This window comes from Marmota monax, unplaced genomic scaffold (genome assembly GCF_021218885.2).
Source record: "Marmota monax isolate L192 unplaced genomic scaffold, Marmota_monax_Labrador192_F-V1.1 WCK01_AAM20220418_F8-fsc00161, whole genome shotgun sequence".
Lineage (NCBI taxonomy): Eukaryota > Metazoa > Chordata > Mammalia > Rodentia > Sciuridae > Marmota > Marmota monax.
The window spans coordinates 3,094,720-3,107,924 of record NW_026693511.1 but is presented as its reverse complement, the minus strand read 5'-3'; the positions used below and the strand labels follow the sequence as shown (position 1 = coordinate 3,107,924).

Here is a 13,205-nt window from a genome sequence, read left to right as displayed (position 1 = left end):
AACTTGAATTTACAGTCTGTTTCTTGGTATGATACTGACAGGCCGTACAGTGCCAGGAAGAGGAATGTGCAACTATTCTGTTAGAACATGGCGCTGATCCAAATGTCAAGGACTCCAGTGGCAATACAGCTCTCCACTATGCTGTTTATATTGAGAACACATCAATAGCAGTAAAACTACTTTTGCACAATGCAAATACTGAAGCCCAAAACAAGGTATAAATCAACCAACCTTATTTCCTAAATATTTGAAATGAAATACCTTTATATTAACAATGATGTTTATAGGGTAAATTTTCCATATTTAGGAACTCGAGCATTCCTGAATTAAAATAATTTGAAATTACTTAATTGTTGAAGATTTCACTTAAAATATTGATATTTTTAAAGAAGTATTAGAGCATAAGCTTTCTTTTATGCTTTCATGGCAAATATTGTGAAAACAATTAATTTCTTAAAGGTAAAATCTTTTTTCATACACTTTTTTGCACCAATTTTTTTTTCTAATTAGTACAAAATAACAGAAGAAAGCAAAATTTTCTGAAGTAAGTTTTATCTTAAAACAAAGACATTTAAAAATAAATAACCTACTTGTGCTTAATCAGCGCAAGTTATATCAAAGTGATTGTCAGTAAGATTTAAAAAGGAGAAATGGAAAAGGATAGTGATAAGAAGTATTCAGTCTATTTTGGAAATTAGATAACTGAGGAAAAATACCACAATAAGTTTGTTTGTTTCCAGTTTATATATAGAAAAGATGCCCTTAAATTTGGGTGATATTAATTCTTAGTTTGGAAAAGAAAGTTGTTGAATTGTAAACCTGCCTAGAGATTACTTTTATAGGGATTTTAAGGAAGCCAGATTGACAGGATCATATGGTAATTAAGTGGAAAAGGAAAAGGAAGAACAAATAATTAATTGACATCTAATCGTTTTCTGACAGAAGTAGACACTTAATAAGATTCTAAACTCTACTCTCAGATCTACAGTGTGTTGCTGAGAGGTGGGAGATAAGGAGTTTATGTAATGAAATCAAGTTAGCTTTTGAATTTATCTAGTCCCTGCATGTCCCTACCCAGGAAAATTAAATTGAGTTTACAGGAAGTGACTTTCTCTTATTCTTCCCTCCTTTTGGCCAAATCCCCAAGTGATAAAGGTTTTATGGAAGAGAGATGATACTGAAGTGATGATTGTCTGCTTCTCTAGTTTTCACTTAGAATTGTGCATCACAGTGACCTGGGGAAATTTGAAAATTTACAAGTCTAGGCTCTCCTCTGAAAATTTGATTCAGAAAATCTAATAAGTCCTAGACATAGATATTTAAAAATATTTCCTCAAGATTCTGATAGAACTCCTAAAAAAGAACTACTGAATTAACGAGTGTAATTAGTGAATTCCCAGATCTTAAGAAATTTTCTAAAAGTGTTGGACTTTGGTTAGCCTCTGCATCCTTCAAATCTCTGCTTTCCAATATTATTTGTCCAAATTCATCTGTCTTTTCTACTTCCATTGTAAGAAAGTTAAAAGGAATATTGGAAATATCCGTTGACTTATAGAATAACACCTTTTTCCTTCCAACCATCAGTAGTCATCCACTGCCATTCAGAACATTTTTAGAGATTTTCTCATGGGTAGTCTTCAATAAACAGCAGTCTGTATTTTAAGGATTTCATGTCTCTTTGTTATAATTCAGGTCATTAGGTCAACAAATATTGATAACACCCAGGGTTTTTCTTGAAACTAAGTATATACATGGGTATTTTAATAATTTAGTTTCAAAGGTCCTATGAAACTAATTATTCATCAACAGCCTAGGAGAATTGACTACCAATGGAGTATAAATTAGTAAGTATTGAAAAGATCTTGAAGTGGGCATTATGAGTCTTTTCATATTTTAGGGCCTGATTTTTTTTGATAAAATATGATATTAAAAAAAGGAAAGGTTGGGGCTAGGCTTATAGCTCAGTGGTAGAGCACCTGCCTCACACACGGGAGGCATTGGGTTCCATCATCAGCACCACATAAAATAAATAAAAATATTGAGTCCATCTTAAAAAAAAAAGGTAAGGTTTAACATGCAAATATTTAATTTGTACAAAACCATTTGGAAAAACCTACAACAAAGATAAAAACAAAAAGGCTATAGACTAAACGTGATCCATAACCTCCATAAATTCAGTCAACATTTAAAATTTAGGAGACTCATGTAGAAATATGAATTTTGAGCTTCTTTTAAAGAATAAATTCTGTCCTTCAATCCCGGATTACAAGTGGTCTGCTGTAAAGAATTTGTCCCCTTTATTTGAAGTATTCAGTCTCCAATTTGCTACTAACCCATCTCAGAATTCCCTCATGTCACCTGCTTTGCCTCTGTAAGTATTTGAGTTTATAATTTCTGTTTTATAATATACTTTGATAAAGATGTCAGGGTTTTCAAGGTAATTTATAAGAATATGGTCTGTAGTTTGTATTAATCTTATAGAAATGGTATTGAGTTTTAGAATTTAGACATTTGTATTTTAATACCTTTTTCTTTAACTGTAAATGATCGTATTTTCATTAGAATGTCTGTTGGCCTTATTAGATTAGTCAGAGGTATAGTTGAATAAGTAATGCATGTTGAAAATAAAATATCTTTCTTTTCAGCATGTTCCTTAAAAATGCAAGCAGCTCAGTGGCTTTTGTTAACGCTTTTGTTACACTAAAAATCCTTAATATAGACCAGTATTAATTTTTGTGGTGATAAACCATTGTATTTTTATTCCAAAATTCTGTCTAAAATTATAAGCAACTTTCACAATTAAAATGAAAATACAGCAAAAAAAAGAATTAAAAAAAAGGATAAGTATTAGGGTCCAAGGATTATTAGCATTATAATAAGCGAGAATAAAATTTTATATTGAGTTCTCTAACAACTAAGGTAAATATCTCCCATCTTATAATATGAGAAAACCCATGGACCAACTGGTAATAAGCAATCAAAGTTCATTTTGAAACCTGTTTCATTTAATTCAGAGCTCATTTCCATAGTGACCCATTTAGAGTACAATTACCTTGACAGTGGGACTGGAACCCTGAGACAATAAATAGAAGAAAATCATGACAGTTTCCTCCATGGGAACCATTAGCATTCTTAAAGGAATCACATTACTGAAAAGCCCTCAAAACTTTAGCCCTGAACTCTGGTTAATGTTTACCATCAATAAAGTATTGTCCAGGATGTGGCTCAAGTGGTAGGCTGTGTGTGTGTGGGGGGGGGGGGGGGGGCGGGGTTTGATCCTCAGCACCACATAAAAATAAAATAAAGATGTTGTGTCCACAGAAAACTAAGAGATTAAGCAAAGTTGGAGAGTTTTGTTTAATACTGGACATAACATGCACAGTTTGTGATATTTCTCAAACAAATGATTATGGAGTCTTTCTGTTACAGTAAAGTACTTCTGGAAAAGTACATATTCCTTGGAATATGCATCGAGAAACCCTGCTCTAGAAATGAAAATTAAGCTCATTAATTCAATAAAAATACTTAAAACTTATTCAATTATCTTTTCAGTGTTTGGGGCTATTGAGATTAAAGATAGAGCCCCTACCCTCAAGAAGTTTTTGGCTAACATGGGGAGCATCACATAGTTTGAAAATAACATTATAAATGCAGTTATAGAAGCAGAAGTTCTTGGAATCATTAAATATTTGCAGTAAGTTTTAGAAATGACTGGAGTTCATGTGCCAGCACTAGACAGAGGAGAGCATTTAAAAGGCAAAAAAACATGAAAGCACAACAGGGTAAGAAGGAAGGGTTTTTTGTTTGTTTGTTTCTTTGTTTGTTTGGCTTTTACTCTGTGATGCATTTATGTTCCCATGGGGTCTTTTATAAGGTTTTTAGTTCAGTTGAAAAATATGTAATTTTTGTGAATTATAAATTGTTTTACAGGATGGCCACACACCACTTTTACTTGCTCTAAGAGAAAACAAACAACAGATGGCAGAAGTTTTAGTAAATAAAAAAGCAAATATACATGCAGTTGATGAGCTAGAAAGGTATAGTAGTTGTTTTCTGTGTTATTTTTAAAAAGTTAGTGGTGTTTTAGAGTGGTAACAGTCACTCAAGTCAAAAATTTTAAATTATTGGGATGATTAACATAATTTTTAGGATATTATGAAAATGTCAACAAACATCAGGCAGAAAAGCAATAATTCAGATTGGACAACACAAAGAAAAATATATGTTAAGATTCATATTCCTTTATATGACTATATTCATATTGCCTTATGACTATATTTGTTTTCTGATTTTGTTGATTATGTGATCTTATGTTAGCCAAAGAGTTTTCACTAGAACTCCTGTAGCTGAGGAATTAATAACAAGAAACAATAAATGGAGTAGTATTTAAAAGCTTCTGCATAGCAAAGGAAAACAACAGAATAAAGAGACAGACTACAGGATGGGAAAAAAAATTTTGCTGGCTACCCTTCTGAGAGGATTAATAGCCGGACAATATAATGAACTCAAAAAACATCAAAAAAAAATCAAGAATGGAGTATTACAAATATGCACCAATAACAAAAGTAAAAAAAATTAAAAATGGGTTTCATATTAGTTTAAAATATATGGACTTATAGTTTATTTTTTGATTCAATATTGAACTTCTTAATCTTTTTGTAGTATTTTTTTTAACTTCTGCTTATATAGTTTGCCTTTAAAATGCTAATATCATAAAAAAGGGGTTGAAAATCATTTTGTATTTTGAATGAGTATTTACTTTAGATTGCTCTATTTGAAGATTATTGATGATAATATGCACTTAGAATTAAATATCACAACTTTTTTTAGTTCACCTATACATATGCTCAGCCATTGTTCCCAAAGTAGCAGCAACTCAGGTTTGACAATTGGGTATTCTAGCTTTAACTATGCACATAGTAAGCAAACTGACCCTTTCCCCTTTTCAAAACCTTGTGTGGAGCCCACATGTTAACCTAGACCTATATGGTAGTTTGAGGTCTTCCTTTTGTGTTTTTTTGCCAGCAAATATTTGTTGGGATCAGTCTAAACTAAAACAAATTCAAATAATGTTGCTGTATGACATCAGAATTTTCTTTCTACTTTGCTACCAAATCTGTTCCCAAAGGCCCCTTTGTATCCTGTGTAGCACCTTTTCTTTAGGCTTGGACGGTCTCATATCACCTTCCCCAGGGTGGATGCTGGTTTTGATTAGCTTCTCAAATAATCTGTTTTCCACAGTAATGAAAATCCCTCAAGCTACTTCAGTCTACACTACAAGTTTTCAGAATATTTTCAAATTCAACTTCAAAAGGAGGCCATTAAGCAGAATTCTTTTTTTTTTTTTTTTCCTGTGCCGTGGACCTTCCTCTGGCCTTTATTTTTTTTTTTTATTTTATTTTTATTAGCTACACATGACATTACAATGATCTTGGCAATTCATACATTTAAATCATTGGGGTATAATTTCTCATTTTTCTAATTGTACAGATTGCAGAATCACACTGGTCATAGAGTCACTTATATACATACAGCAATCATAATGTCTATTCTATTCTGCTGCCCTTCCTATCCCCCCTACTCCTCCCCTCCCCTCCCATCATTTCTCTCTATCCAATCTAATTCTTAAATCTAATGTGAATTAGTTGGATTAAAAAGAACTAAAACCCATGATTATCGGTATCCATGTATAAAACAGGATTTTATCTTCCAAATCAACTGGAGATAAACATGGAGATAAGCATCATTCCAACAAAGATCTGGTGATTTAGAGTTTGATTAGGAAGAGAAATCGCAGTAGCCCAAGTCTGGTCTTGACATTTTTTTTAGTTTCTGCCTTTGCTATGATTGATTAACTTAATAATAAGGAACAATTTGAATTATAAGCCACAATGGAGAGAATGGAGCTAATAACAAAAATTAAGACTTAATAATATTTTCCAATAACTGCAACATTTGAATATTAGAATCTGTGTGTGGGGGGGAACATTAGCTTTTATTTGGGATTCCAAAATAGTTCTGCATGAAAAAACAAATAATTCCATTACTTTACTATTTCTCAGAGCATGTTTTTGTATTACCTAATTAAATTTTCATAACAGTCTAGTGAACTCCTTTTTATAAAAGAAGACTTTGAGTCTAAGAGAAAATATTTGTCCAAGACCAATAGCTGTTGATAAAAGAGACAGGACTTCTTTCCACTGTGTCTAGCTAATCTAGTTAATGTGCTGTATTCCCCTGATTCATGGTCTTTTTTTTCACTCTACTTTTTTTTTAATTATAAGCTTAATAAAAAGTTTATAGAGCTCACAAATTTGAGGTATATGGGAGAAAGTTCTGATGTTGTCTCAAAATTAAGAATTTGATATATGTGGTAAATGTTTTCATATCAGTATTAAAATAATTTTATTTATTATTTTTTTCATTTATGACCATAGGCAAGTAATTTTTGAATATGACGAAAAGAGACTTAAACATTCTCAAATTAACAATTCAGGTAAGTCTTCTGATAGTGAATTATTCTTGGTAAACCTACTCTAGAAAAAAATAAAAGAAACTTTTGATCACAAGAAAGCAGTTTTAAAAATTAGTGTGTGAGTTGCATTTATGTTTTCTTAATTTCTTTCTAATAGTGTAGAATTGAGAATTATTTAATGAATTAATTTTCAGAAATTTGCCATCTAAAACAGTATTCTCTGAAAAAGTTTTCACTTATTTTAGCATCTGAAATCTTGTAGATCTTCGTATAAATAAGATTTTTAAATTAATATATTGTATGTTTCCTTTGTAGTCACATTATAGGAAATTGGATTGTTATAAAAATAGATTTTCTATTTAATTTTTACAATAAATGGATTGCATTGTATAAATGAATATTACTTCACAGTTATTTGTGTCACTAAAGCAGAATAAAATATTTGTTCATTCCTAAGTATGCAATTTAAATTATTTGTTTTATGTATTTCCAAATTCTTACTTTAGGCGATAATACCCATATTCTATTACTTTGACCTTTATCTACAATTTAAGCTGACTATAACTTGCAATATGATTTTTTTGCAATATGATTTTTTCTCCCTACAGTGCTAGAGATCGAACCCAGAGCGTCAGCATCATGCATTCTAGGCAAGTGCTCTACCACTGAGCTAGACCTCCAGTCTAGTTCTTGTTTTCTTTTTTTGTTCATTAGCATATAATCTGACAACATGCTTTACTTGAAAGAGGATGATTTCTATATATTTGACACATATGGGGAGGGTTGAAAAAAATGACATGATACTCAGCTACACAACACTAACCACTAACTGTACCATTCTGCTCTTTTGGGTCCAGATAAACTCTTTAGCAATAGAGAAAGGTAATCTCAAGAGATTGTACTTTATAAAACAATTTTGAGTCCCATACCTATCTTGTCATTGAAATAAGACTAGAGAATGAATACTATATAGATAGATCTAAGTGAGCTCACTTTGAGGAATGAGTATAAAAATAGTCTGTATTATTAGAACATGGCTGACTTTCTTTTTTATTATTTTTGTTATTATTCTTAATTTTGTTTTGTTGTTGTGCTGGGGATAGAACTCAGGGCCTATGCAAGTACTCTAATACTGAGACATACACTTTCAGCTCCTTTTTTGTTGTTTTTGTTTTTTTCTTTTTTAAAAAAATGGGGTACCACTGACCTCCATGCCCAGCCCTAAGATTCTCTGAGTAGATTCTTTGTCATGGGAAATGCCAAGAGTCACACTATTTGGGGTCCTCCCCACATATATTACATGAAACGAAAAAAAAAAATCCCTACTAGGGAAAGCTAATTGTTGGCACATTTTGAAAGCTTTTATAAGTAAATGGTATATATTTATATTTATAATTATATAAATATATATCAGATAGTACTTCCTGGAAATTTGTGCTACCACCCCAGTGCTTCTTTCTAAGCTTCTCTAATTATAAGTTACAGTTTAGAATAGACAAACTCTTAAGGATGTGATTTTTCCAGTGCTTCTTTATATGCGAGGTAAAATAGCAGATGAAATTTGAGCCTTGTTTGCTCAAATCCTTGTCCCTTATCTCCTTCGTTTGTTTTGCCATGCTGCATAATACCATGCCCATAGATCTGTCTTCCTTGTCATAAGGAGTTACATCCTAAATGAAATAGTTTTGACTGAACATCTAGGGAAGTATGTCAAAACAAAATAATTATGTCAAAATAAGATCAGATTATTGTTTCCCAACAATCTCTTTCCTTCAGTATCCATGAGACAGGGGTACAATTGGCTTCTAATTCTGCTTAGTTTCATTAGTCCAGAAAATTATGCTTTTTGACACTGTCAGCTTATGCTACTGAATCTACTAATGATATCTTTTTGAGTTAAGATTATTGTACACAGCAGTTTCCTTTTACGGGTCAAATTTTGATAAATTGCATCCTTCTTCCTTATATTTGATAAGTAAAAAGAAGGGACATAAGAATTCTTAATGCATTAATTGCTTATCACTAGTATATTTAATATTCATTATAGAATAGTCTGCAGGAATGGTCCTAAAGAAATATTTTCTAACAAAGCATCAGAGTCTTAAACTTTTAATATTTTATTGTATTGTTGATTGAATGTTATTTTACCTTTTTCTTTAATAGTGGATGAGAGTTCTGAAGATGAGTCTTTAACCAGGTAGGATTTCAGAAGTTTTTTAAATTGTATTTTAACTAATTAGGGAATGCAGAAAAAAGAAACCAAGGTTTGTTGAGTGTTCTAGCTGAGCTAGACACCATGGATATAGGGCCCATAGTTGCAGTGGCAACCAGTACCTTATTTTTATCATCCAAGCTTTTAGGGCAGATTTTACTTAGTTTTGGCCAAAAGACCATGAGTTTTACATAAGCAAGATTAGGTAAGTCCTAGACAAGAATTATTTTACTGTAATGAAGAATATCTACATGTAGACCACATTATATTAATTATCTGTGGCATCTATTTATAGGATATGTTTAATTGATATCTCTACTTCGTGATTTCTCTGTTTTTTCCTTCAGGCTACTACTCTTAACTAGTACTAATAAGCATTTTTTTTCCTAGTCTTTTTGCTTCCATGACTATACTCTTGACTTTTTTTTTCTCTTTTACTTGTTTTGGTGTTTCTTTTCTTTTTTACATTTCTGGCAACTAAATATTCCTTAATAATCAAAGCACATAGAATTTCAGGAGGTTAAGGAACACTAGCAATTAATAAAAATACCCTCTGGTATTTCAAAATGTGTTTAACTTCCTGGCCAGATGAAAACTCAGAGATTAAGGATATTGAAGTGACTTTTCTGGATATCTATAAAGCGGCAGAAATGAAATCTGAACTCATGCTCCTTAGTTCTCAGCTTTATTATCATTCTGTAAGTAAATGTTTTGTTTTGTTTTGTTTTGTTTTGTTGGTAAGACCCAGGGGCACTTAGCCACTGAGCTACATCCCTAGCCCCTTTTATTTTTTATTTTGAGACAGGGCCTCACTAAGTTCCTGAGGCTGGGCTGGAACTTGTGATTCTCCTGTCAGCCTCCTGAGTTGCTAGCATTATAGGCATGTGACACTGCATAGCTAGTGTTTTAATAATAGAGTGGGGAAGTGAGTCTAGTCAACCCAAATGCAGAGGATAAGAATGGAATTAGCAAGTGAATGCAATAGTAGAGAATAAGAATGAAAATAACAGAAGAGCACATTTGAAGAGGAACAGTACTGGGTTGGTTAGAGGTAAGGGTTTTAGAAAAGAGACCAGATTATTGAAATTTATGAGAACCTTGATAAAGATGATAAAGGAATTAAGGTCACAGATATTGAGAGTTATCTAGAAAGGAATATTAAAATAGGAAGTTTAAGGGAGTCCTGAACAAGTTGTTGGCTTTTTCTGTTTAGTTGGAATAACTAATAAAACTTCTGATAAAATAATTTAAGCATCTGGGAAGAATGTCTATAGCAGACAGGAATGTTTCGACCTCAATTTACAGAGGTTTCCTTAGGGTCCCTCAAGCACCAGAGGACTAGAAGTTGTTGAACTACTGGGTTGTAGGGCCTAGGCAGGTATCCCCTCACCTCCATCTCTTCTCCCAACTTGCTAATATCTTTCTTGGATATATGTAGGGTTACAACTGGCTTGCAAAGCTATCAGATAGCCCCAGTTTGTATAGTTTGTAAAATGCTTGTGCTGAGGTTATTGAGACTCTGTTTAGCTTGTTTTCCAGGAAGAGGGAAAGAGAGCTCTACCTCTTACCTATTTGAACCCATCCTTGTTTCAGGAATCTGCACCTTTATAGAATGAAGAACCTTTTTCTTTTTAAGGTTTATTTTATTTATTTTTATGTGGTGCTAAGGATTGAACTCAGGGCTTCACATGTGTTAGGCAAGCGCTCTACCACTGAGCCACAACCCCAACCCAAACTCACCCATTTTTATTGTATATTTTTGCTATAAAGGCTTTCTAACAAACCTGGTCCTGGTGATCCCTGGCCTACATCAGATGAGGAAGACTCTAATTTTGATACCAAGGTAAAGGTGATTTTGTGAAATTAATTTTCTTGCTCTGAATTTTCTTTTGTGTATTGTTCTTAAAATTTAGTAATAGTCCAACTCTCGCTATATATAGAAAATTAATCAGAGAAAACCAGTTTTTAGAATTTTGACTTCTGATTTTTTTAAATGTTTTTACTTTTGTAAATGCCAAAAGACTGGTATATACTTTGAAGAAGTGTAAATGTAAAAAAAAAAAAAAAAAAAAAAAGGAGGTGGGGTGGGCTGGAAAATACATCATGACCAGAAAATCATATTAGGAAAAGTTTGCCCAAAATAGAGCAAATATGAAATTTGGTCAAGGATTATAAGCATAGAAACCCACTATTATAAAGATCTTGGGGCTGAAGTTGTGGCTTAGCAGTAGAACACTTGCCTAGTGCATTCAAGGACCTGGGTTCCATCCTCAGCGCCACATAAATAAAATAAAGGTATTGTGTCCAACTGCAACTAAAAAATAAATATTTTAAAAAAAGAAAAGATCTTATTTCATCAGGCATGGTGGTACACACATGTTATCCTAGTGGCTTGGAAGGTGGAGGCTGGAGGATTGCCAGTTCAAAACCAGCCAGTGATGCCCTAAGCAACTTAGCACCCCTGGGTTTGATCCCTAGTCCCCCCCAAAAAAAAATTACTTACACATAAGAAGGATTTTTAATATTTTTGAATGTGAATAAATGAACAAATATATTTCTATTAATGGAGTATTACTTGTATAATGTATATGTATGTATGATATATCTAATGATATTAGGTTTCTAAAAATGTGACTTAAATTTGTATATCCTTTAAATGTTTCATATATTTAACTTCAGGTTAGGTCTATTGAGAAAATGTATCCTCTTTTTTTTTTGTATTAAATTTTTGTTTTGTTTGTTCCTCCTCCCTTACCTTTTTCTTACAGAAAAATTTCTTCAGTGTTAATTCTTTCAATACATTTGTCTCCATTATTGTCATATTTGGTTACATCTTTCTTTTTAGGGGAAGACGGTACTGGGGATTGAACTCAAGGAGCATTTGACCACTGAGCCACATCCCCAGACCTATTTTGTATTTTATTTAGATACAGGGTCTCACTGATTTGCTTAGTGCCTCAACTTTGCTGAGGCTGGCTGTGAACTCTTGATCCTTCTGCCTCGGCCTCCCAAGCCACTGGGAGGTGTGTGCCTCTGAGCCTGGCTTGTTACACCTTTCTGTTTCATAGTTGAATGTGACTTTTGTTCATCAGTCACTGCCCCACAAGATTTATTCTTCATCTCCTTCATGGAAAGAGCTAAAATTATCATATAATCATTTTTTTTTTCATTTGACACCTTATTTTAAGTGCTCCAAATTACACACACAAATATGTTTTCCTAACCTCTTGTAGTTCATAGAGAAGTGGGAGTTTTAAAATGATTATTTATACTGCTTGCAATGCCAACTTATATAAATAAAATACTATTAAAAACTAAACTCATGTTTTCCCCTTGAAGTAATTCATGCAAATGTAAATTATGCAAACACATTCAAAATATAACAATTTAAAATTTGCTAAAATGTTAGTTTTTTTTTTAAAGTAAACTATAGAGGGATCATTTTTTTCCTAGAATATGTTGATTAAGAAAATTGTCTAAAGGGGAATAAAGGGAAGAGATGGGGTTAGGAATAGGAACGACAGTAAAATGAATTGGATATAACTTTCTTATGTACATATATGATTATACCACAGACAATCTCCACATCATCTACAACTACAAGACTGGGATCCTAATTGGAATGTTATACTCCATGTATGTTTAATATGTTAAAATACACAGTACTTTCATGTATATTTTAAAAGAACAAATAAAAAAATTTTTAAAAAGAAAATTATCTAATGGATATCATAGTATTTCTATAATAGTTAGAGGTAAGGAGTAATATTTGTTGGATGTCTCTATAATCTCATAATCTTCAACCTATGATAAAATGTAATTTAATAAATGGCAGAATTGGAGTTTGAATCTACATGTGAATGATTCCTAAACCTGTGTACTTTGTGTTAGATTGTATTGTACTGGTGAATATTTGAATTTTCTATCAAATTTGATACTTGTTATTTTTCAAGTTTTTTTTTTCCCCCTAGAATTTCCCAAAAGTGAACTTAACAGAGCTATGGACTACTACTCAACAATTCAAGAAAAATCGTAAGTTATTTGAAGATTGACTCTTATTCTTCTGCTATTCACTAATTTGAAATTACAGATACTTACTCTTTAATTGGTTTTTATTTTTATAGGAGCAAAATATGATATTTTGAAACCAGAAAATAGAACCTTGTTTGATAGCAGTGATTCTGATAGTCAAAATGAAGACATGGATGAAACCCTTCCTAAAACATCGGTTAAACAGAGTTTTTCAGGTCCTTCCATTTTGTCATCTGACCCAAATGTAGGTATTTTTAAAGCTCTTTTTTCATGTTTTATTTATATCATCTCCCTAATCTACATAATTATGACAAAGATCCTAAAAGAAATATAAGGCAATAAGATCATAACAGAAAACAAATATAGCAGGGATGGGGATGTGGCTCAAGCAGTAGTGCGCTCACCTGGCATACGCGGGGCGCTGGATTTGATTCTCAACACCACATACAAAAATAGAAAATAAAGATATTGTGTCCACCTAAAATT

The 13,205-nt window shown here is 32.3% G+C and overlaps 1 protein-coding gene across 11 annotated transcripts in view; it reads left to right on the top strand.

Annotated features, from left to right (window-relative positions):
* The window catches only part of LOC124102215 (ankyrin repeat domain-containing protein 26), a 126,456-nt gene that overhangs the window by 4,672 nt on the left and 108,579 nt on the right, over window positions 1–13,205 (top strand). For 8 of the 11 annotated variants that reach the window (XR_009228102.1, XM_046458430.2, XM_046458428.2 and 5 more), the window contains exons 3-10: window positions 42–215; window positions 3,931–4,037; window positions 6,438–6,496; window positions 7,084–7,125; window positions 8,639–8,672; window positions 10,458–10,530; window positions 12,659–12,719; window positions 12,812–12,963. Coding sequence is in view for 10 of the 11 variants with exons in the window: in XM_046458430.2 (XP_046314386.1) it covers window positions 42–215; window positions 3,931–4,037; window positions 6,438–6,496; window positions 7,084–7,125; window positions 8,639–8,672; window positions 10,458–10,530; window positions 12,659–12,719; window positions 12,812–12,963 (702 nt within the window). In the remaining variant the exon portion in view is untranslated. Of the gene's footprint in view, window positions 1–41; window positions 216–3,930; window positions 4,038–6,437; window positions 6,497–7,083; window positions 7,126–8,638; window positions 8,673–9,376; window positions 9,386–10,457; window positions 10,531–12,658; window positions 12,720–12,811; window positions 12,964–13,205 lie in introns of those variants that run through there. The other 3 variants (XM_058583656.1, XM_058583658.1, XM_058583659.1) reach the window with 3 other exon arrangements.